Source organism: Protopterus annectens, chromosome 1.part1 (assembly GCF_019279795.1).
Source record: "Protopterus annectens isolate FY-2018-M chromosome 1.part1, PAN1.0, whole genome shotgun sequence".
Lineage (NCBI taxonomy): Eukaryota > Metazoa > Chordata > Ceratodontiformes > Protopteridae > Protopterus > Protopterus annectens.
This window is the reverse complement of record NC_056726.1, coordinates 1,525,281,990-1,525,304,301: the sequence shown is the minus strand read 5'-3', so window position 1 is coordinate 1,525,304,301 and position 22,312 is coordinate 1,525,281,990. Positions and strand designations below refer to the sequence as shown.

The 22,312-nt window shown below is 43.5% G+C and overlaps 1 protein-coding gene across 1 annotated transcript in view; it reads left to right on the top strand.

Moving 5' to 3' along the window:
• The first annotated feature begins 498 nt into the window (after positions 1-498).
• LOC122816457 (zinc finger protein 501-like) overlaps positions 499-22,312 on the top strand; it is a 184,031-nt gene continuing 162,217 nt past the window's right edge. The window contains exon 1 of the mRNA XM_044089268.1: positions 499-570. Within this exon, the coding sequence (XP_043945203.1) occupies positions 499-570 (72 nt within the window). The remainder of the gene's footprint in view (positions 571-22,312) is intronic.

Below are 22,312 nucleotides of genomic sequence, written 5' to 3'. Positions count from 1 at the left end.
TAGTGTCTGAGTTCTGGAGTTGATGATGGGTGAGCCTGTGTCACAGTGTCAGAGTTCTGGGGTTGGTGATGGGTGAGCCTGTGTCACAACATCAGAGCTCTGGGCTTGGTGATGGGCGAGCCTGTGTCACAACATTAGAGCTCTGGGGTTGGTGATGGGTGAGCCTGTGTCACAATGTCAGACCTCCAGAGTTGGTGTTTGGCAAGCCTGTGTCACAACATCAGTGCTGTGGGGTTGGTGATGGGTGAGCCTGTGTCACAACATCAGAGCCCTGGGGTTGGTGATGGGCGAGCCTGTGTCACAACGTCAGAGCTGTGGGGTTGGTGATGGGTGAGCCTGTGTCACAATGTCAGAGCTGTGGGGCTGGTGATGGGTGAGCATGTGACACAGTGTCAGAGCTCTGGGGTTGGTGATGGGCGAACCTGTGTCACAATGTCAGAGCTCTTGGGCTGGTGATGGGCACGCATGTGTCACAGTGTCTGGGTTCTGGGGTTGGTGATGGGTGAGCCTGTGTCACAGTGTCAGAGCTCTGGGGTTGGTAACAGGCGAGCCTGTGTCACAGTGTCAGAGGTCTGTGGTTGGTGATGGGCGAGCCTGTGTCACAATGTCAGAGCTCTGGGAGACTAGCAGTTGGGTGCACATTGCATGCAGTCATTTCCCATACATTATGGATATGATTGTAGTTATAATCCTCCTCAAACATGTACTGTTAACGTTGAGTGCACTCTCACACTGAATTTTATTTCTGGTGATTTGCTTTATTCTACTTTTATATACAGGGTGCAGGCTGTATTGTTGTGGCTGAGTTCTGCTTCCCTACTCATACATCGGGGTATAAAAGACACTATGCATATCACTTTGCAGTAGGGTGTAGAATATATAGGGGCTTATGGTTAGGTCTTTAATCATAATCAAGTTGTTATATTATTAATAAATTGAGGTCAAGAAATTCGTATCTACGTCAGGGTGAAGCAAAGTTCAAGAGGTGAATTGTATCATCCATTTTGAGAAAATATAGCTATTTTATGATCAGAAGAACTTAATCACATTTCTTTGTAGTAGATGGAATTCTTTTAGTTCCATTGGACTGCCAGTTACAGACACAAAAAAAGAAAAGTGAAGGAATGGGAAGTGGCATACAGAAGACACCTAAAGTTATCAGACAGATTGGCAGTAAAGAAGTATACATCTGAGCTTGTAAAATATTTAAAAGCTGTTTGACACATCACTGTGCTGCTATCATTTTTCTATGGTAGTCAGAAGTATATTACAGCTTTTAAAGCAGCTAAAAGCCTGTGGCTCAATTTTTACAGTGAATGCTGTGTCTGATGTTAGTGTGAAATTAGAGCTTATAAAAGATTGTTATGCATCTGTATAGACAGTCTTCATACTGACTCAGGAGTGCAGGGGATATTATAGACAGTCTTTGTACTGACTCAGGAGTGCAGGGGATAGTATAGACAGTCAATACTGACTCAGGAGTGCAGGTGTAGTATAGACAGTCTTCATACTGACTCAGGAGTGCAGGGGGTAGTGTAGACAGCATTCATACTGACCCAGGAGTGCAGGGGATAGTATAGACAGTCTTCATACTGACTCAGGAGTGCAGGGAATAGTATAGACAGTCTTCATACTGACTCAGGAGTGCAGGGGGTAGTGTAGACAGCATTCATACTGACCCAGGAGTGCAGGGGATAGTATAGACAGTCTTCATGCTGACTCAGGAGTGCAGGGGATAGTATATACAGTCTTCATACTGTCTCAGGAGTGCAGGGGATAGTATAGACCGTCTTCATGCTGACTCAGGAGTGCAGGGGATAGTATATACAGTCTTCATACTGTCTCAGGAGTGCAGGGGATAGTATAGACAGTCTTCATACTGACTCAGGAGTGCAGGGAATAGTATAGACAGTCTTCATACTGAATCAGGAGTGCAGGGGATAGTATAGACAGTCTTCATACTGACTCAGGAGTGCAGGGGATAGTATAGACAGTCTTCATACTGACTCGGGAGTGCAGGAAATAGTATAGACAGTCTTCATACTGACTCAGGAGTGCAGGGGATAGTATAGACAGTCTTCGTGGTTACTCAGGAGTGCAGGGGATAGTATAGACAGTCTTCATACTGACTCAGGAGTGCAGGGGGTAGTGTAGACAGTATTCATACTGACTCAGGAGTGCAGGGGATAGTATAGACAGTCTTCATACTGACACAGGTGTGCAGGGGGTAGTATAGACAGTCATCATACTGACTCAGGAGTGCAGGGGATAGTATAGACAGTCATCATACTGACTCAGGAGTGCAGGGGATAGTATAGACAGTCTTCATACTAACTCAGGAGTGCAGGGGATAGTATAGACAGACTTCATACTGACTAAGGAGTGAAAGAGATAGTATAGACAGTCTTTATACTGACTCAGGAGTGCAGGGGATAGTATAGGCAGTCTTCATGCTGACTCAGGAGTGCAGGGGATTGTATATACAGTCTTTATACTGACTCAGGAGTGCAGGGGATAGTATAGACAGTCTTCATACTGACACAGGAGTGCAGGGGGTAGTATAGACAGTCTTCATGCTGACTGCGGAGTGCAGGGGATAGTATGGGCAGTCTTTATACTGACTCAGGAGTGCACGGGATAGTATAGACAGTCTTCATACTGACTTGGGAGTGCAGGGAATAGTATAGACAGTCTTTCTACTGACTCAGGAGTGCAGGGGGTAGTATAGACAGTTTTCATACCGACTGAGGAGTGCAGGGGATAGTATAGACAGTCTTCATAGTGACTCAGGAGTGCAGGGGATAGTATAGACAGTCTTCATACTGACTCAGGAGTGCACGGGATAGTATAGACAGTCTTCATACTGACTCAGGAGTGCAGGGGGTAGTATAGACAATCTTCATACTGACTCAAGAGTGCAGGCGGTAGTATAGACAGTCTTCATACTGACTCAGGAGTGCAGGGGATAGTATAGACAGTCTTCATACTGACTCAGGAGTGCAGGGGGTAGTATAGACAGTCTTCATGCTGACTCAGGAGTGCAGGGGATAGTATGGGCAGTCTTCATACTGACTCAGGAGTGCACGGGATAGTATAGACAGTCTTCATACTGACTCAGGAGTGCAGGGAATAGTGTAGACAGTCTTCATACTGACTCAGGAGTGCAGGGCATATTATAGACAGTCTTCATACTGACTCAGGAGTGCAGGGGATAGTATAGACAGTCATCATACTGACTCGGGAGTGCAGGGGATAGTATAGACAGTCTTCATGGTGACTCAGGAGTGCAGGGAATAGTATAGACAGTCTTCATACTGACTCAGGAGTGCAGGGGATAGTATAGACAGTCTTCATGGTGACTCAGGAGTGCAGGGGATAGTATAGACAGTCTTCATACTGACTCAGGAGTGCAGGGGATAGTATAGACAGTCATCATACTGACTCAGGAGTGCAGGGAATAGTGTAGACAGTCTTCATACTGCCGTTTGGAATTGCTGTCTACAGTAGCCCAACAACCAGCCTGACTTCCAGAGCTCTTCACCCTTCGCCCGCATGCCCGGTGAACTCCCTCCCTCATTGATGTCAGTAGTATGGAGCCAGCACCACCATCTTCAGATCTTTATTCTCCCAGTGTGATTATCTGGAGGCTCCCATTGTGATGTCTGTCTGTCTGGTTGGTCTGTTTCCAGAGTCTTCAGATATGTACTCCATGATGTTATTGTAGCTATTTTTCACCAGGAATTTTTGTAGCTATCTGGTATCATGGTGAGTAATTGTCTTAGATGAGAAGGAGATTTTCTTAACATGTATTTTTTTTTTGTCTGGGTCTGGGACATGACAAGTCCAGCTGTCCTCTGTGTGTCTTATATAAACATAAGCCCATAACGTACAGTGCAGAAACCTTGTAGGAATAACTTTTGCTGAAAAAGATCTGCATCTGGTTCTTGTCCAGTGTGTTGTCAGTCAGCTCTTTCTTCAAATTCCCACAGAAAAAAAAGAAAAAGAATGCTTTGGACAAACACCCAAAGGAGGATCGAATCCAGGAGACTGACAGTACTATGATACAGTCCAACAGCTTCCACATATATATATATATATATATATATATATATATATATATATATATATATGGGTTCTGTAACCGAAACAGATTTGGCGATTTGGCCGGGCATAGTTGCGCGAAAGTGCTTTTCACCGAAAGGCACTTTCCCATAAGTATACCTGTTGTGGAGATCGCACTACAGTGGGGATAAGGGAAAATTCCCTTTTCCCCACTGTAGTGCGACCTTGGAGTGAGAATGTTTAAGTTGGGGGGTGTGGGGGGTGCAGGGGGGACTTGCCCTCCTGCAAAAACGTAAAAGTAGTGTTTTATTTATTTTTTTAAACACACTTTAACGAAAGTGCTTTTTCAGTGAAAGCGCTTTCGTTAAAGTGTGTTAGGTGATTGTGGATTCGGACTATTGAACTTTCGTTCAATAGTACTAGATCCATACATATATATATATATATATATATATAGTCTATATTATAAGTCCGAAAACCCTTTTGAGCAAATACTACAGCAGATACACGTATAGCCCGAACCACAAATACACCGAAACCCCTAAACCGCGAAATTTAAAATCTCGAATTGTCATAGTTGGCCAACCCACCTCGCGCTACATACTACGTACCCAAACATAATATATAAACCACGTACATACACTAACCAAACCCTACTTCTAACCCTACACTAAACCTTACATAAAATACTATCTATGCACTTACCTTAACCCGCACCCTAACCCTAAGGTCTGTAACTATCGCACACTTACCCTACGATGATATACCCAAACAAAACAAATAATCCACACACATACACGTATCAAAACCCTACTTCTAACCCTTACATACATTACCTATCTATGCCTTTACCTTAACCCGCACCCTAACCATAATGTCAGTAGCTATCGCACAATTACCCTACAGTGATATACCCAAACAAAGCAAATAATCCACACACATACATTTAACAAAACCCTAATTCTAACCCTACACTAAACCTTACATACATTACCTATCTATGCACTTACCTTAACCCGCACCCTAACCCTAAGGTCCATAACTATCGCACACTTACCTTACGGAGCTATACCACAGACGGGCCAACCATAACAAATCAACATTTCAACTTTCGCCGTTTCCGTCGTTCTTGCAACATGTGTCGCTCTTTTCAGATTCGCTCAAACGGATCTTCGGTCTTCTAATATAGACCCTATATATCTATATATCTATATATATATATATCTGTGTGTGTGTGTGTGTGCGTGTGTGTGTGTGTGTGTGTGTGTATATATATATATATATATATATATATATATATATATATATATATATATATATAAAAAAACACTTTATAAGCTTGAAATCCTGAAATATCGAATTTCAGAATCTCGAGCTCATAAAGTGGAAAGGCTAAAACTATGAACACCCAGAAGTGCGAAATTCAAAATCTCGCATTTCGGAGATGTTGAATTAGCGGTTCTGGTGTTGTGCTCTGTTCATGGATTCAGGTAAGTGTTTATGTTTTAAGGGTTTTGGGTAGGGGCTGTAGTGTGTGCTAGTGTGTTTTGATACTGTGGTGTGTGTATATGCGAGGGGGATGTAGCTTGTGTGGTGGTGTTTTGTGTATGTAGTGCGACCTTGGAGTCAGTATATTTAAGTTGGGGGTGGGGTGGGGCACATAGGACTGGGTTGTGTGTTTGTCTGTGGGGAGGAAGGTGTGTGTATGTGTATGTGTGTGGTGTGTGGTGTGTGATGTGTGTGTGTGTGTGTGTGTGTGTGTGTGTGTGTGTGTGTGTGTGTGTGTGTGTGTGTGTGTGTGTGTGTGTGTGTGTGTGTGTGTGTGTGTGTGTGTGTGTGTGTGTGTGTGTGTGTGTAATATAGAAGTCTTGATTTTGAATGTCATGCTTCTGGGTGTTCGCTGTTTTTGCCTTTCCACTTTATGGGCTCAAGATTCTGAAATTCGATATTTCAGGATTTCGAACTTGTAAAGTGAATCTATATATAGATATGTGTATATATATATATATATATATATATATATATATATATATATATATATATATATATATATATATATATATAGGCCTACAATTTATCGAAAGTGCATTTGTTTGATAAATTGCAGAGTGGTTAATTTTGTGATTGCCTAATGTCTGTGTTGCTGAAAAAAGTAAGAGGGGTTGTAATAGAGATGATAGCATCTGCGCAAGTGTTTGTGGGGCTAGGGAGAGAGTTATGGTTAAGTAAGTGGATAGTTTTAGTGCGTGTGTGTGTGTGTGTCTCCAAACTGTCTTGTGTTTTGGTAGTCTTACTGAAAAGGTTTTCTAAAGTTAGGCATAGGGTTAGTGTTAGCAGGCAATAGTAAGGAGGACAATTCTATTTGAGCAGAACACAAGTAGATTTCAAAGAATGGGTGTTGAACAGGGTGTGTTCTTGACTATAGTCCACAAGTGGAGTATGCCAGAAGTGGACCTTCATTTTGCTTGTCTAGCAACTGGATTGCTGAGCAAATACTGCATCAGGATATTGAAAAAGAGGCTTGGGTAATGGATGAGTCTGACAAAGGAAGAACTGATCCTGTTGTCTCAGTGTGTGGATCTTGACTCAGAACAAATGTGTTATGATTAACTCAAAATTATGAACGCTAAGGCTGAGTGTGTGCACAGTTTAGCATTCATCCTTTCTCCAGGCACATTCTTCTCTGAGGACTTGCTAGGTGTTTTTGCTGAGCCAGAAATCCCAAGATGAGGAAATATTGCATAACAAAATGGAAAAGGTTCCCCTCAATGGTGCTTTAACAGAGGTAGATCCTAAATGCAGCACAGATGTCCCTAGTTCTCATTGACTTGTTACCCTCTACAAAGCAGGACGTTCTTATGTCTCTAAAGGTAAATGGACCTGCCATTTCTGTGTCTGCCTCTGGTCCCCCCCCTCTGTATTCCTACTTGCCATTGAAACCATTCATTAATGGGTCCTACATATAAGATTACCCAAAAAAGGAAATCTCTGTCTACCATGAGACCTACATTTTTGCCTGAAAACATCCTTCCCCATTTAAAGCAGCTTCGTCCGCCCCATAAATTGTCTTTTTGTGGAAAACTGCCTTGTTTGTAGTCCTTAACCTTGATCTCAGGATTACAAGGCTTCGTGTGCAGGGACATCTTCTTTTTATTGCATAAGGACAGAGACAAAGTTCAAAATAAAACATCTTTTATGACAAAAGTGGTTACAGAGTTATCCTTGAATGTGGCCGTCCACCTCTCTGCATTTTTTCTATTTGCTTAGAATAAGGGTGGAAACTTTTCTTTATTCTGTAGATTTGGGTAGACAATTTAAATATTACCCATAAGGAATAAAGTAGTGCAGGCATTCTAATCATCATCTTATTGTCTTTCCAAGGGTAAGGAGGCAAAACTAGACACCAAACAGCCGACTTCAAAATAGCTCATTGCATTACTTTCTGGTACCCTGGCTTATCAAGGTAGGTTTATCCCAGGTTAATTGAAGGCTCATTCAACAGTGCCATAGCTATCACCTGCAAGTGTTACTACTCAGGCTATACTGGTTGCAGCTATATGGTCCTCGGAGTACACCTTTGCCAAATATTGCAACTTGGCTAATATTTTGAAAGCTGGTGTAGTTTTGCCAGGTCCATACTGCAGGATCATATCCCCCCTCCTCCACCAACAGGCCAGTCACCTTCTACTCTGTAGGATCCATGCATCATCCCAAGAGTCAGTACCACAGTAGTAAGTTGTCAAGAAAATATATCACATATGAGTTAAACATGTACAGTTCTGCAAGTTGCTGAGTGTATTCACTGCTGTAATCCCAGCACCTTCCCTTGTTTTTCAGGGATATCTCTGGGTTTAGCTGGGCACCTACTTTAGCCTTATCCTCCTGCCCGTGTGCCACCTGAACATGCACCTCCTTCATTATGGTTTTGCAACAGTTCAGAGAGGCAGTTTTTAGGCTTCCTTTTTTTAGATCTTTTACTTTGCTAAGCCTTGTGGAGGTCCTGCTTTGACTCCAGGGAGCAAATCTCCACCGGGTGGGACAAGACAGACAAATCTGATAATGGTGCTGTCTGATGCCAGTTTATACTTCTGATGCCAGGGATTACCGAGGCCTGGAGGGGAAGGAGTAAAGAGCTTTGGGTCTCAAACTGGCCATCGAACTTCTTCATGCATGAATTTCAAGAGTCAGTGTTGCAACAGAGAGTTTGTTCAAACATCTGTAATAACGGTAATTTCCTTAAACACCTGTACTTTATCAAGGGCAGCAACTTGAGCACTGTTTCATACAGCCTGGTTCTAGGATAGCAGTCATAATTGGCCCGAGTGTTGTGTTTTAAAGATTGGTAATGACAGGTACTAGTGACCGTACAGCAAGGTACAGGAAGTACTTTAGTTACCACAGGTAGTGACCAAGCTCTGATCTGTACAGCAGGGTACAGATGATAGTATAGTTATCACAGATAGTGACCAAGCTGTGATCTGTACGGCAGGGTACAGATGATAATATAGTTACCACAGGTAGTGACCGAGCAATGATCCATAAGGCAGGATACAGGGGATAGTATAGTTACCACAGGTAGTGACCAAGCTCTGATCTGTACAGCAGGGTACAGATGATACCATAGTTACCACAGGTAATGACCGAGCTCTGATCTGTACGGCAGGGTACAGATGATACTATAGTTACCACAGGTAGTGACTGAGCTCTGACCTGTATGGCAGGGTACAAATGATACTATAGTTACCACAGGTAGTGACTGAGTTCTGACCTGTACGGCAGGGTACAGATGATACTATAGTTACCACAGGTAGTGACCGAGCTCTGATCTGTACGGCAGGGTACAGATGATACTATAGTTACCACAGGTAGTGACCGAGCTCTGATCTGTACGGCAAGGTACAGATGATACTATAGTTACCACAGGTAGTGACCGAGCTCTGATCTGTATGGCAAGGTACAGATGATACTATAGTTACCACAGGTAGTGACCGAGCTCTGATCTGTATGGCAAGGTACAGATGATACTATAGTTACCACAGGTAGTGACCGAGCTCTGATCTGTATGGCAAGGTACAGATGATACTATAGTTACCACAGGTAGTGACCGAGCTCTGATCTGTACGGCAAGGTACAGATGATACTATAGTTACCACAGGTAATGACCGAGCTCTGATCTGTACGGCAAGGTACAGATGATACTATAGTTACCACAGGTAGTGACCGAGCTCTGATCTGTATGGCAGGGTGCAAATGATAATATAGTCACCACAAGTAGTGACCGAGCAATGACCCATAAGGCAGGGTACAGGGGATACTGTAGTTACCACAAGTAGTGACCGAGCTCTGATCCATACGGCAGGGTATAGATGATACTATATTTACCACAGGTAGTGACTGAGCTCTGATCTGTACGGCAGGGTGCAAATGATAATATAGTCACCACAAGTAGTGACCGAGCTCTGATCTGTATGGCAGGGTACAGATGATAGTATAGTTACCACAGGTAGTGACCGAGCTCCGATCTGTACGGCAGGGTACAGATGATAATATAGTTATCACAGATAGTGACCGAGCTCTGATCTGTATGGCAAGGTACAGATGATACTATAGTTACCACAGGTAGTGACCGAGCTCTGATCTGTATGGCAGGGTACAGATGATAATATAGTTATCACAGGTAGTGACCGAGCTCTGATCTGTATGGCAGGGTACAGATGATAATATAATTACCACAGGTAGTGAGCGAGCAATGACCCATAAGGCAGGGTACAGGGGATACTGTAGTTACCACAAGTAGTGACCGAGCTCTGATCCATACGGCAGGGTATAGATGATACTATATTTACCACAGGTAGTGACCGAGCTCTGATCTGTACGGCAGGGTGCAAATGATACTATAGTTACCACAGGTAGTGACCAAGCTCTGATCTGTACGGCAGGGTGCAAATGATACTATAGTTACCACAGGTAGTGACCGAGCTCTGATCTGTACGGCAGGGTACAGATGATAATATAGTTACCACAGGTAGTGACCAAGCTCTGATCTGTATGGCAGGGTACAGGGCATAGTATAGTTATCACAGGTATTGACCAAGCAATGACCCATAAGGCAGGGTACAGGGGATAGTATAGTTACCACAGGTAATGACTGAGCTCTGTTCCTTATGGCAGGGTACGGGGGATGGTGTAGTTACCACAGGTGATGACTGGGCTCTGTTCCTTATGGCAGGGTACGGGGGATGGTGTAGTTACCACAGGTGATGACTGAGCTCTGTTCCTTATGGCAGGGTACGGGGGATGGTGTAGTTACCACAGGTAATGACTGAGCTCTGTTCCTTATGGCAGGGTACGGGGGATGGTGTAGTTATAAATGGCAGTGACTGGGCTCTATTCCATACAGAAGAGTGTGATTATAGTATAGTTGTCACTGGCAGTGACTGACGCTTTATTTTTTAAATAAGAAACGTTTTTATTGAATTGTCACTTTTGACATGTATATAAATGAAAACAAGCCATATCGGCATATTTTCAGTTGTAAACTGAGTTATAACCTATACAGTCATTGTTAGTGAAACTTTCCGTAGCTCAGTCAGTTTCTGCCTTCCCTTAAACCGCATTCCTCCTCCAAGTCATTATCCCCGCCTTATTCTTCCCACAATTCGCATTTTATTTTTCTGTAATGTGCTCTTATCCATTTCTAAATATCCCACTCCCTGTTATTTTATCTTTTTACTATATTCCCTACTTCTAGTACGGTTGGTTTGCACTTTGATTTCCATTTTCTAGTAATTGCTTTTTTGGCAGCCGCCAGAATTAAACTCAGCAAAGGTCTTACTTTGTCTAGGCAATTCCGATTCTGTATCACAACTCAAAAAATAATTTCCTTAGCTACACCAATTTGCTCACCCAGTATTTCTGACAGACTTGTCCGCAGGGAATTTTTATAGTCTGCTGACTCATTACACTCCCAAAAAATATAGTAAAAAGATAAAATAACAGGGAGTGGGATCAGTTGCTAGTGTCCTCTCCTGCTCAGCTGGTGAACCTGGGAATATTGAGGCAATGTTACAATTGCCTCATGTACACAGACAACCCTCTCCTCCTCCCACAAAACACAAATACATGCGAGAGATGCAACTATACGGCCAAACTGGAGGCTGAGCTCTCTCAACATAGGACTGGCAAGACCAGTCAGGAGGAGAAGGTTACCACACACACTATAGACCCAGTCTCACATAGTACCATCACAACCTCAAATCATACACATAAACACACAAAGACATACTCGGCTCTGATCAAAAATCTACCAAAACAGCAGAGGCCACCAAAGCAGACACCCAAACAACCACCACCTCAGGACACAACACCTGCAACACATAGACCTCACAGTCAGAGTGTCAAACAGTCACAGCCCTTAAGGCCAAACACAATGCCAGACACACTAGTCATTGGTGACTCCATAGTCAGACACACTGACGTCCCGCTCACCAGACTGAGTAAGGAGAAGGTCACAGTAAGCTGCCTGTCGGGCGCTAGAATCCGACACATAACGCAAGCACTCAGGTCTCTCAACAGCAGGTACAAATATGACTCAGTCATTGTCCACGCTGGTGTAAACGACCTGAGACGTACCTCCTTGGACTACATGAAAAGAGACATTGAGGAGCTCTCTGATTATGTAGCCCAGGCAGGTATGACCCTGACCTTGAGCAGTATCCTACCTTCACCAAGAATGATGCCACAATACAGAGATAAGATGATCAGCTTTAACAATTGGCTTAAACTCTGGTGTCATTCAAAGGGGATCAATGTCTGTCTGCCTGGGATGACATGCTGGACAAGCCACGCTGCTCGCAAGGGACGGCTTGCACCTGTCACCCTGGGATTCGGATATTGGCAAAGGCTCTTGCCACCCCATAGTGCCTTTTAGGCAAGGCTCAAATTCTAAACCTACCACCCTAGAACACAAAAAGGAAAAAACTAAGGGTAATGCTGCTCAATGCCAGAAGTCTAAATCTCAAAATGCACGCACTCGAGGCCCTTCTCAGTATGGAGAACATCGATGTCTGTGCAGTGACAGAAACCTGGTTCAAGGCTCCTGAGAGCACCCCAGCACTATCAGGTTTTACCTCTTATCATGCGTTCCGGCCCCAAAATCCGGACAATACCAAGAAAGGAGGGGTATCCATATTCATCAAAGACACCCACACCTCAAGACTGGTGGCAACGCACGATGCATCGGAGACCATCCAGGTGCAATTAACCATAGGCAAGACTGCTCTGCAAATTGTAGCATGTTACAGGCCACCCTCACAAACTCAGGAACCTCACATGGCCTTCCTGAAAACACTAGAGGGGATAAATGTATCACCAAACACCATCATACTAGGTGACTTCAATTACCCTAATATAGACTGGGAACACTACTCAAGCCCAAACACCCTAGCCCAAAAGTTCCTGGAATTCATAAACTCAAATGCCATGGAACAACTAGTCACCATCCCACAAGAGGAGAAAACATACTTGATCTCATCATCACGAACATGGGAGCACAATGTTCAACACCGAAGTATACCCCTCACTGGTGAGATCAGATCACAAACTAATCTCGCTGGAGGTCCTCATCCCACCCCACCTGAAATAAAAAGACCACAGTAAAGAACTTCTCGAAAGCCGACTTCACACTTCTAAAGACTAGTGTGGTCTCCTTTAAGGCCCCCGAGCCGACGGAAAACAGTACTCAAGCCGCTGAATCACTTACAAATGCCTTCTACCAGCACCTGCAGGACTGCATGGATAAGGCAATCCCAAGCAAAACAAAGACTCTTTGTACCAAAGGCAAGCGTCCACTCTGGTGGACCCCAGCCATAAACAAACTCTACAACAAAAGGAGGAAGCTACTACAAGATAGAGCAAAATCCTTAAAAGGTAAGACACCCTTGATCACTATAAGTAAAAACTAAGAGCTCTCATAAAATCATCCAAAGCAAATTTTGAGAGAAAAATAGCTAAAGACTCAAAAGACAATCATAAGGCCTTCTTTAGCTATGTTAGAAACCTGGGAGGAAACTCCCAGATATGCTCAGAACTAGTTCAAAATGATGTGAAGATTACTGATCCTACAGACATTGCCAACATACTGGCTGACAGGTTCAGTGCAAACTTCTCCCCTCCCCAAAAGGAGAGATATCTATACCAAGCGATTGCAGCCCCCAAACATCTCCAACGCCCAAGTGAGAACTGCTCTCTCCAAAGCAAAAACACAGCATCCATGGGACCTGATGGTGTCCCGGCTGTGTGCTCCACGAACTCAACGAGGAATTAAACCCACAGCTAGGACAGCTGTTTAATCATAGTCTTACCTCTGGATACGCACTCCAGGAGTGGTGCACTGCAACTGTGGTCCCACTTCACAAAGGCGGTGCCTCCACCGACCCTGGAAATTACCGCCCATTAGCTTGACAAGTCTTATCTGCAAAGCCATGGAGAGGATCATAATGGACCTCATAAATAAAGACATAGGGAATTTGCAGACTTTGGATCCATCCCAGTTTGGCTTTGTCAAAGGCAGATCATGCCTTCTAAACTTGGTTGACTTTTTGAAACAGTCACCAAAGCCATTGATGAGGAAAGGCAGTCCATACAGCCTACCTCGATCTGGCGAAGGCCTTTGATACAATACCCCACTCGGGTATCATTGAAAAACTCATCAGCTTAAATGTTAACCCATACATCACAAGATGGGTTGCAAACTGGCTGAGTGACAGAACCCACAGGGTCAGAGTTGCTGGTGCCATGTCAGACTCAAAGCCTGTCACAAGTGGTGTACCACAGGGCTCAGTCCTGGGCCCACTCTTGTTTGGCATCTACTTTTCCAAGTACAAGCAAACACAGGAGGGTTATGGCTGACAAAGTTTGCAGATGACTGCAAACTGGGCCATAGTAGAAAACACATCTGACACAGATATCCTTCAGAAGGGTCTCACAGAAACGGATAACTGGTGCCAGAGCCATGGCCTAAAGTTAAATGCCAAAAATGCATAGTCATACCCTTCGGGAAAAACAAGGTTACCCTAGCTACCAAATAGGTGGCAATCCACTGAGTACAGAAGAAGTTATCAGGGACCTGGGGACCCAGGTTGATAGTAGTCTGTCATTCGACACCCATGTAGCTAAAGTAGTTAGGAAGACCTTCTACATTGCCCACCTTATCATGAAGGGATTCTCATCTAGATCAAGGGAGGTCATAGTCTCCTATACTCATCACTCATCAGACCAATGATTGAGTACAATGCCCCATTCGAATGTATCTGACCCGACACTTGCAGCAGCTGGAGAGGCCACAAAAGTTCCTCACCAAAAGGATAAAGGGTCTCAAACATCTGTCCTATGCTGCCCGACTGAAAGAACTCCAGCTCTATTCAGTCGCACCGCTTGCTCAGAGGTGACCTTTGCCTAACATACAAGGCCATGTCAAACCCAGATTTGATGAATATGCTTCACCTCAAAAAATCTAGATCCGTCAGAGCCACAAGGGCGGGAGACTTAAACCTCGACACGGCTATTAATAGGACGTGCTGGAGGGATAGATTCATCACCCAAAGACTCCCTATGCTGTGGAATAAAATCCCGGTATATGTGAGGCAGAGCACCTCGCTGGCCTTGTTCAAGAGAAATCTTGACCAATGGATGGGAGATCGCAGATATACCCCAGGGATTACCTCAGTGTCACTGCTCAACAGAGGCACAGCAAAATAATGGGTATAGTTCCCCATACTAAAGGGGTGGCGTAAGCCACAAAACTATGGGCTAGGCTTGTAAATGCCCTCGGGCAGATAGCCTAGTATGAACCTATGAACCTATGAACCTATAAGAAAAATGATTTGGAGTCTGCTTGGAGTATAAAAATACCTATGCAAACACTTCCAAGCAAATGTTCTAAGTCTTCTAGACTTTGTTGCTTATTTGGGCAACATGCATATATTCTCCCATTGTTTTTTTTTTTTTTTTTTGTGAATAGCTTATCCAGTCTCTCTTCCCAGTCCTTTCTAACCTGGTCTGATTGATTCAGATAGTTATCGTGCAATATTTTATATGCCGTACTAATTATCCCTTTTTTAACATCAGCTTCTGTTCTAGATTCTAATAAAACCTCGACCAGTGCTTGTCTTTCACATAGGAGCCCCCATTTCTTTCTCTTTCACTTACTCTGATATCAGTCCTTGATAGAAAAGGCATTCTCTAGCCTACAGTCCAAATGAATTCTTGCCTCTCTTCTCACACTTATATTTTCCTCTTTTAACTATTTGCTGCCAGTACTTTGGATTCTTTGCCAATTTTCTCCAGTGAATTCCAGCCCCTCCTGCCTATTCTCTGTATGTCGAATTGCAGTCTTCCCTATGGGCAGAACCTCCTTTCTCCATTCCCGTATTGGCTTAGTTCTTAGAATACTTTCTGCTACTTTATGAATGCAATGTTCTGTATGGTTATTGTTATTCGCCTTAAAGATCTGCATCAAAAATTCCAGACTGTCCTATTGTTGAGCTTCCACCGTCTCATCACCATCCTTTTACACTTTGAATTATAGCTTTCTGCTTGTGCTATGAATCTTAGCTGTGTACCTCTGAAATACTCCATCAAGTCAGGTGATCCCGAACCGCCTTGTTCTATTGGAAGGAGTACTTATCCCTCTTGACTCTTGCCGTACAAAGCTTCTCCTCTGGTTGATAACAATTTGCCTGACCTGTGTATAAACTTTTATGGGGCTAAAGCAATTTCATTGCGTATATCTTGCTATCCACACCCATAAAACAGAGCTTCCAATGTCTCAGTTTTTGCATTATCTATTGTTTAGTCAGCTGTAACAGAATCCATTTTAATCCAAACACCTAAGTACTTCTGCTGAACCAATTTATGTGTTGGTATATAGTTTACAGCTATTCCCTTTGTTTTATATTCATTTATTTTGTATCCCAAAAAGACCTGGAACTGTCTTAGAATGTTCCACAACACTGAAATCTCCTTTTCTGGTTTTATTAGGTACAAAAATAATAACATCTACAATTATATCCTTGAATTTCTAAATCCCTTATTTTCTTTACCAATGATTCCAAATGCAAATACCAAAGGGGAAAGAGAGCATCCCTGCCTCATTCCTCTGCACAAACACAACTTAGACAGGAACCCAACTTGACTTTAAGTTTTTGCTTCCGATCCCTCAAATATCTTCCTAGTCGACCATATTATTTCATCAGGGAATGCAGATGCATATGAGTGACAGTTATCACTGGCATTGAGTGAGTACTGTTCCACACAGGAAGGTGTACAGGATATTATAGTTATCGCTGGCACTGAGTGAGTACTGTTCCACACAGCAGGGTGTAAAGGATATTATAGTTATCGCTGGCACTGAGTGAGTACTGTTCCACACAGCAGGGTGTAAAGGATATCATAGTTATCACTGGCACTGAGTGAGTACTGTTCCACACAGCAGGGTGTACAGGATATTACAGTTATCGCTGGCATTGAGTGAGTACTGCTCAACACAGCAGGGTGCAAAGCATATTATAGTTATCACTGGCACTGAGTGAGTACTGTCCCACACAGCAGGGTGTAAAGGATATTATAGTTATCGCTGGCATTGACTGAGTACTGTTCCACACAGCAGGGTGTAAAGGATATTATAGTTATCGCTGGCATTGAGAGAGTACTGTTCCACACAGCAGGGTGCAAAGGATATTATAGTTATCGCTGGCATTGAGAGAGTACTGTTCCACACAGCAGGGTGTAAAGGATATTATAGTTATTGCTGGCATTGAGTGAGTACTGTTCCACGCAGCAGGGTGTACAGGATATTATAGTTATCGCTGGCATTGACTGAGTACTGTTCCACACAGCAGGGTGCAAAGGATATTATAGTTATCGCTGGCACTGAGTGAGTACTGTTTCACACAGCAGGGTGTACAGGATATTATAGTTATCACTGGCATTGAGTGAGTACTGTTCCACACAGCGGGGTGTACAGGATATTATAGTTATCGCTGGCATTGAGTGAGTACTGCTCAACACAGCAGGGTGCAAAGCATATTATAGTTATCACTGGCACTGAGTGAGTACTGTCCCACACAGCAGGGTGTAAAGGATATTATAGTTATCGCTGGCATTGACTGAGTACTGTTCCACACAGCAGGGTGTAAAGGATATTATAGTTATCGCTGGCATTGAGAGAGTACTGTTCCACACAGCAGGGTGCAAAGGATATTATAGTTATCGCTGGCATTGACTGAGTACTGTTCCACGCAGCAGGGTGTACAGGATATTATAGTTATCGCTGGCATTGACTGAGTACTGTTCCACACAGCAGGGTGCAAAGGATATTATAGTTATCGCTGGCACTGAGTGAGTACTGTTCCACACAACAGGGTGTACAGGATATTATAGTTATCGCTGGCATTGAGTGAGCACTGTTACACACAGCAGGGTGTACAGGATATTATAGTTATCGCTGGCATTGAGTGAGTACTGTTACACACAGCAGGGTGTACAGGATATTATAATTATCATTGGCGTTTAGTGAGTACTGTTCCACACAGCAGGATGCAAAGGATATTGTAGTTATGAATGGCATTGAGTGAGTACTGTTCCACACAGCAGGGTGTAAAGGATATTATAGTTATCGCTGGCACTGAGTGAGTACTGTTACACACAGCAGGGTTAAAGGATATTATAGTTATCGCTGGCACTGAGTGAGTACTGTTACACACAGCAGGGTTAAAGGATATTATAGTTATCACAGACATTGAGTGAGTACTGTTCCACACAGCAGGGTGTACATGATATTATAGTTATCGCTGGCACTGAGTGATTACTGTTCCACACAGCAGGGTGTACAGGATATTATACTTATCATTGGCACTGAATGAGTACTGTTCCACACACCAGGGTGTACAGGATATTGTAGTTATCGCTGACATCGAGTGAGTACTGTTCCACACAGCAGGGTGCAAAGGATATTATAATTATCGCTGGCACTGAATGAGTACTGTTCCACACAGCAGGGTGTACAGCATATTATAGTTATTGCTGGCATTGAGTGAGTACTGTTCAACAAAGCAGAGTGTAAAACATATTGTAGTTATCACTGGCACTGAGCGAGTACTGTTCCACACAGCAGGGTGTGCAGGATATTATAGTTATCGCTGGCACTGAGTGAGTACTCTTCCACACAGCAGGGTGTACAGGATATTTTAGTTATCGCTGGCACTGAGTGAGTACTGTTCCACACAGCAGGGTGTAAAGGATATTATAGTTATTGCTGGCACTGAGTGAGTACTGTTCCACACAGCAGGGTGTGCAGGATATTATAGTTATCGCTGGCATTGAGTGAGTACTGTTCTACACAGCAGTGTGTAAAGGATATTATAGTTATAGCTGGCACTGAATGAGTACTGTTCCACACACCAGGGTGTACAGGATATTGTAGTTATCGCTGGCATCAAGTGAGTACTGTTCCACACAGCATGGTGTAGAGGATATTATAGTTATCACTGGCATTGCATGAGTACTGTTCCACACAGCAGGGTGCAAAGGATATTATAGTTATCGCTGGCGTTGAGTGAGTACTGTTCCACACAGCAGGGTGTAAAGAATATCATAGTTATCGCTGGCGTTGAGTGAGCACTGTTCCACACAGCAGGGTGTGCAGGATATTATAGTTATGGCTGGCATTGAGTGAGTACTGTTCCACACAGCAGGGTGTACAGGATATTGTAGTTATCGCTGGCATCAAGTGAGTACTGTTCTACACAGCAGTGTGTAAAGGATATTATAGTTATCGCTGGCACTGAGTGAGTACTGTTCCACACAGAATGGTGTAGAGGATATTATAGTTATCACTGGCATTGCATGAGTACTGTTCCACACAGCAGGTGTAAAGCATATCATAGTTATTGCTGGCACTGAGTGAGTACTGTTCCACACAGCAGGGTGCAAAGGATATTATAGTTATGGCTGGCATTGAGTGAGTACTGTTACACACAGCAGGGTGTGCAGGATATTATAGTTATCGCTGGCATTGAGTGAGTACTGTTCTACACAGCAGTGTGTAAAGGATATTATAGTTATAGCTGGCACTGAACGAGTACTGTTCCACACACCAGGGTGTACAGGATATTGTAGTTATCGCTGGCATCAAGTGAGTACTGTTCCACACAGCATGGTGTAGAGGATATTATAGTTATCACTGGCATTGCATGAGTACTGTTCCACACAGCAGGTGTAAAGCATATCATAGTTATTGCTGGCACTGAGTGAGTACTGTTCCACACAGCAGGGTGCAAAGGATATTATAGTTATGGCTGGCATTGAGTGAGTACTGTTCCACACAGCAGGATCTAAAGGATATTATAGTTATCGCTGGCACTGAGTGAGTACTGTTCCACACAGCAGGGTGTACAGTATATTATAGTTATTACTGGCAATGAGTGAGCACTGTTACACACAGCAGGGTGTACAGGATATTATAGTTATCGCTGGCACTGAGTGAGTACTGCTCCACACAGCAGGGTGTACCGGATATTATAGTTATCGCTGGCATTGAGTGAGTACTGTTCCACACAGCAGGGTGCAAAGGATATTATAGTTATCGCTGGCACTGCATGAGTACTGTTCCACACAGCAGGGTGTAAAGAATATCATAGTTATCGCTGGCACTGAGTGAGTACTGTTCCACACAGCAGGGTGTAAAGGATATTATAGTTATTGCTGGCATTGAGTGAGTACTGTTCCACACAGCAGGGTGTAGGATATTACAGTTATCGCTGGCATTGAGTGAGTACTGTTCCACACATCAGGGTGTAAAGGATATCATAGTTATCACTGGCACTGAGTGAGTACTACTCCACACAGCAGGGTGTAAATGATATTGTAGTTATCAAAGGCATTGAGTGAGTACTGTTCCACACAGCAGGGTGTAAAGGATATTATAGTTATCGCTGGCACTGAGTGAGTACTGTTTCACACAGCAGGGTATAAAGCGTATTATAGTTATCACCGGCATTGAGTGAGTACTGTTCCACACAGCAGGGTGTAAAGGATATTATAGTTATCGCTGGCACAGAGTAAGTACTGTTCCACACAGCAGGGTGCAAAGGATATTATAGTTATGGCTGGCATTGAGTGAGTACTGTTCCACACAGCAGGGTGTAAAGGATATTATAGTTATCGCTGGCACAGAGTGAGTACTGTTCCACACAGCAGGGTGTAAAGGATATTATAGTTATCGCTGGCACAGAGTGAGTACTGTTCCACACAGCAGGATGTAAAGGGGTATTATAGTTATCGCTGGCACAGAGTGAGTACTGTTCCACACAGCAGGATGTAAAGGGTATTATAGTTATAACCGGCATTGAGTGAGTACTGTTCCACACAACAGGGTGTAAAGGATATCATAGCTATCACTTGCACCGAGTGAGTACTGTTCCACACAGCAGGGTGTAAAGGAAATTATACTTATCGCTGGCACTGAGTGAGTACTGTTCCACACAGCAGGCTGTACAGGATATTGTAGTTATCACATGCATTGAGTGAGTACTGTTCCACACAGCAGAGTGCAAAGGATATTATAGTTATCGCTGGCATTGAGTGAGTACTGTTCCACACAGCAGGGTTAAAGGATATTATAGTTATCATTGGCATTGCATGAGTACTGTTCCACACAGCAGGTGTAAAGCATATCATAGTTATTGCTGGCACTGAGTGAGTACTGTTCCACACAGCAGAGTGCAAAGGATATTATAGTTATTGCTGGCATTGAGTGAGTACTGTTACACACAGCAGGGTGCAAAGGATATTATAGTTATCGCTGTCATTGAGTGAGTACTGTTCCACACAGCAGGGTGTACAGGATATTATAGTTATTGCTGGCACTGAGTGAGTACTGTTCCACACAGCAGGGTGTACAGGATATTATAGTTATCGCTGGCATTGAGTAAGTACTGTTACACACAGTAAGGTTAAAGGATATTATAGTTATCGCTGGCACTGAGTGAGTAGTGTTCCACACAGCAGGGTGTACAGAATATTATAGTTGTCGCTGACATTGAGAGAGTACTGTTCCGCACAGCAGGGTGCAAAGGATATTTTAGTTATTGCTGGCATTGAGTTAGTAATGTTACACACAACAAGGTGCAAAGGATATTATAGTTATCGCTGGCACTGAGTGATTATTGTTTCACACAGCAGGGTGTACAGGATATTATACTTATCAGTGGCATTGAGTAAGTACTGTTCCACACAGCAGGGTTAAAGGATATTATATTTATCGCTGGCATTGAGCGAGTACTGTTCCACACAGCAGGGTGTAAAGGATGTTATAGTTATCATTGGCATTGAGTGAGTACTGTTCCACACAGCAGGGTGTACATATTATATTTATCGCTGGCATTGAGTGAGTACTGTTCCACACAGCATGGTGTAGAGGATATTATAGTTATCACTGGCATTGAGTGAGTACTGTTCCACACAGCAGGGTGTAAAGGATGTTATAGTTGTCGCTGGCATTGAGTGAGTACTGTTACACACAGCAGGGTGTAAAGGATATTATAGTTATCACTGGCATTGAGTGAGTACTGTTCCACACAGCAGGGTGTAAAGGATATTATAGTTATCACTGGCTTTGAGTGAGTACTGTTCCACACAGCAGGGTGCAAAGGATATTATAGTTATCGCTGGCACTGAGTGAGTACTCTTCCACACAGCAGGGTGTACCGGATATTATAGTTATCACTGGCTTTGAGTGAGTACTGTTCCACACAGCAGGGTGCAAAGGATATTATAGTTATCGCTGGCACTGAGTGAGTACTCTTCCACACAGCAGGTTGTAAAGGATATTATAGTTATCGCTGGCACTGAGTTAGTACTTTTCCACACAGCAGCATGTACAGGACATTACAGATGTCGCTGGCATTGAGTGAGTACTGTTCCACACAGCAGGGTGTACAGGATATTATAGTTATCACTGGCACTGAGGGAGTACCAATCCACACAGCAGGGTGTAAAGGATATCAGAGTTATCGCTGGCACTGAGTACTGCTCCACACAGCAGGGTGTACAGGATATTACAGTTATCGCTGGCATTGACTGAGTACTGTTCCAAACAGCAGGGTGTAAAGGATATTATAGTTCTCTATGGCATTGAGTGAGTACTGTTCCACACAGCAGGGTGCACAGGATATTATAGTTATCTCTAGCA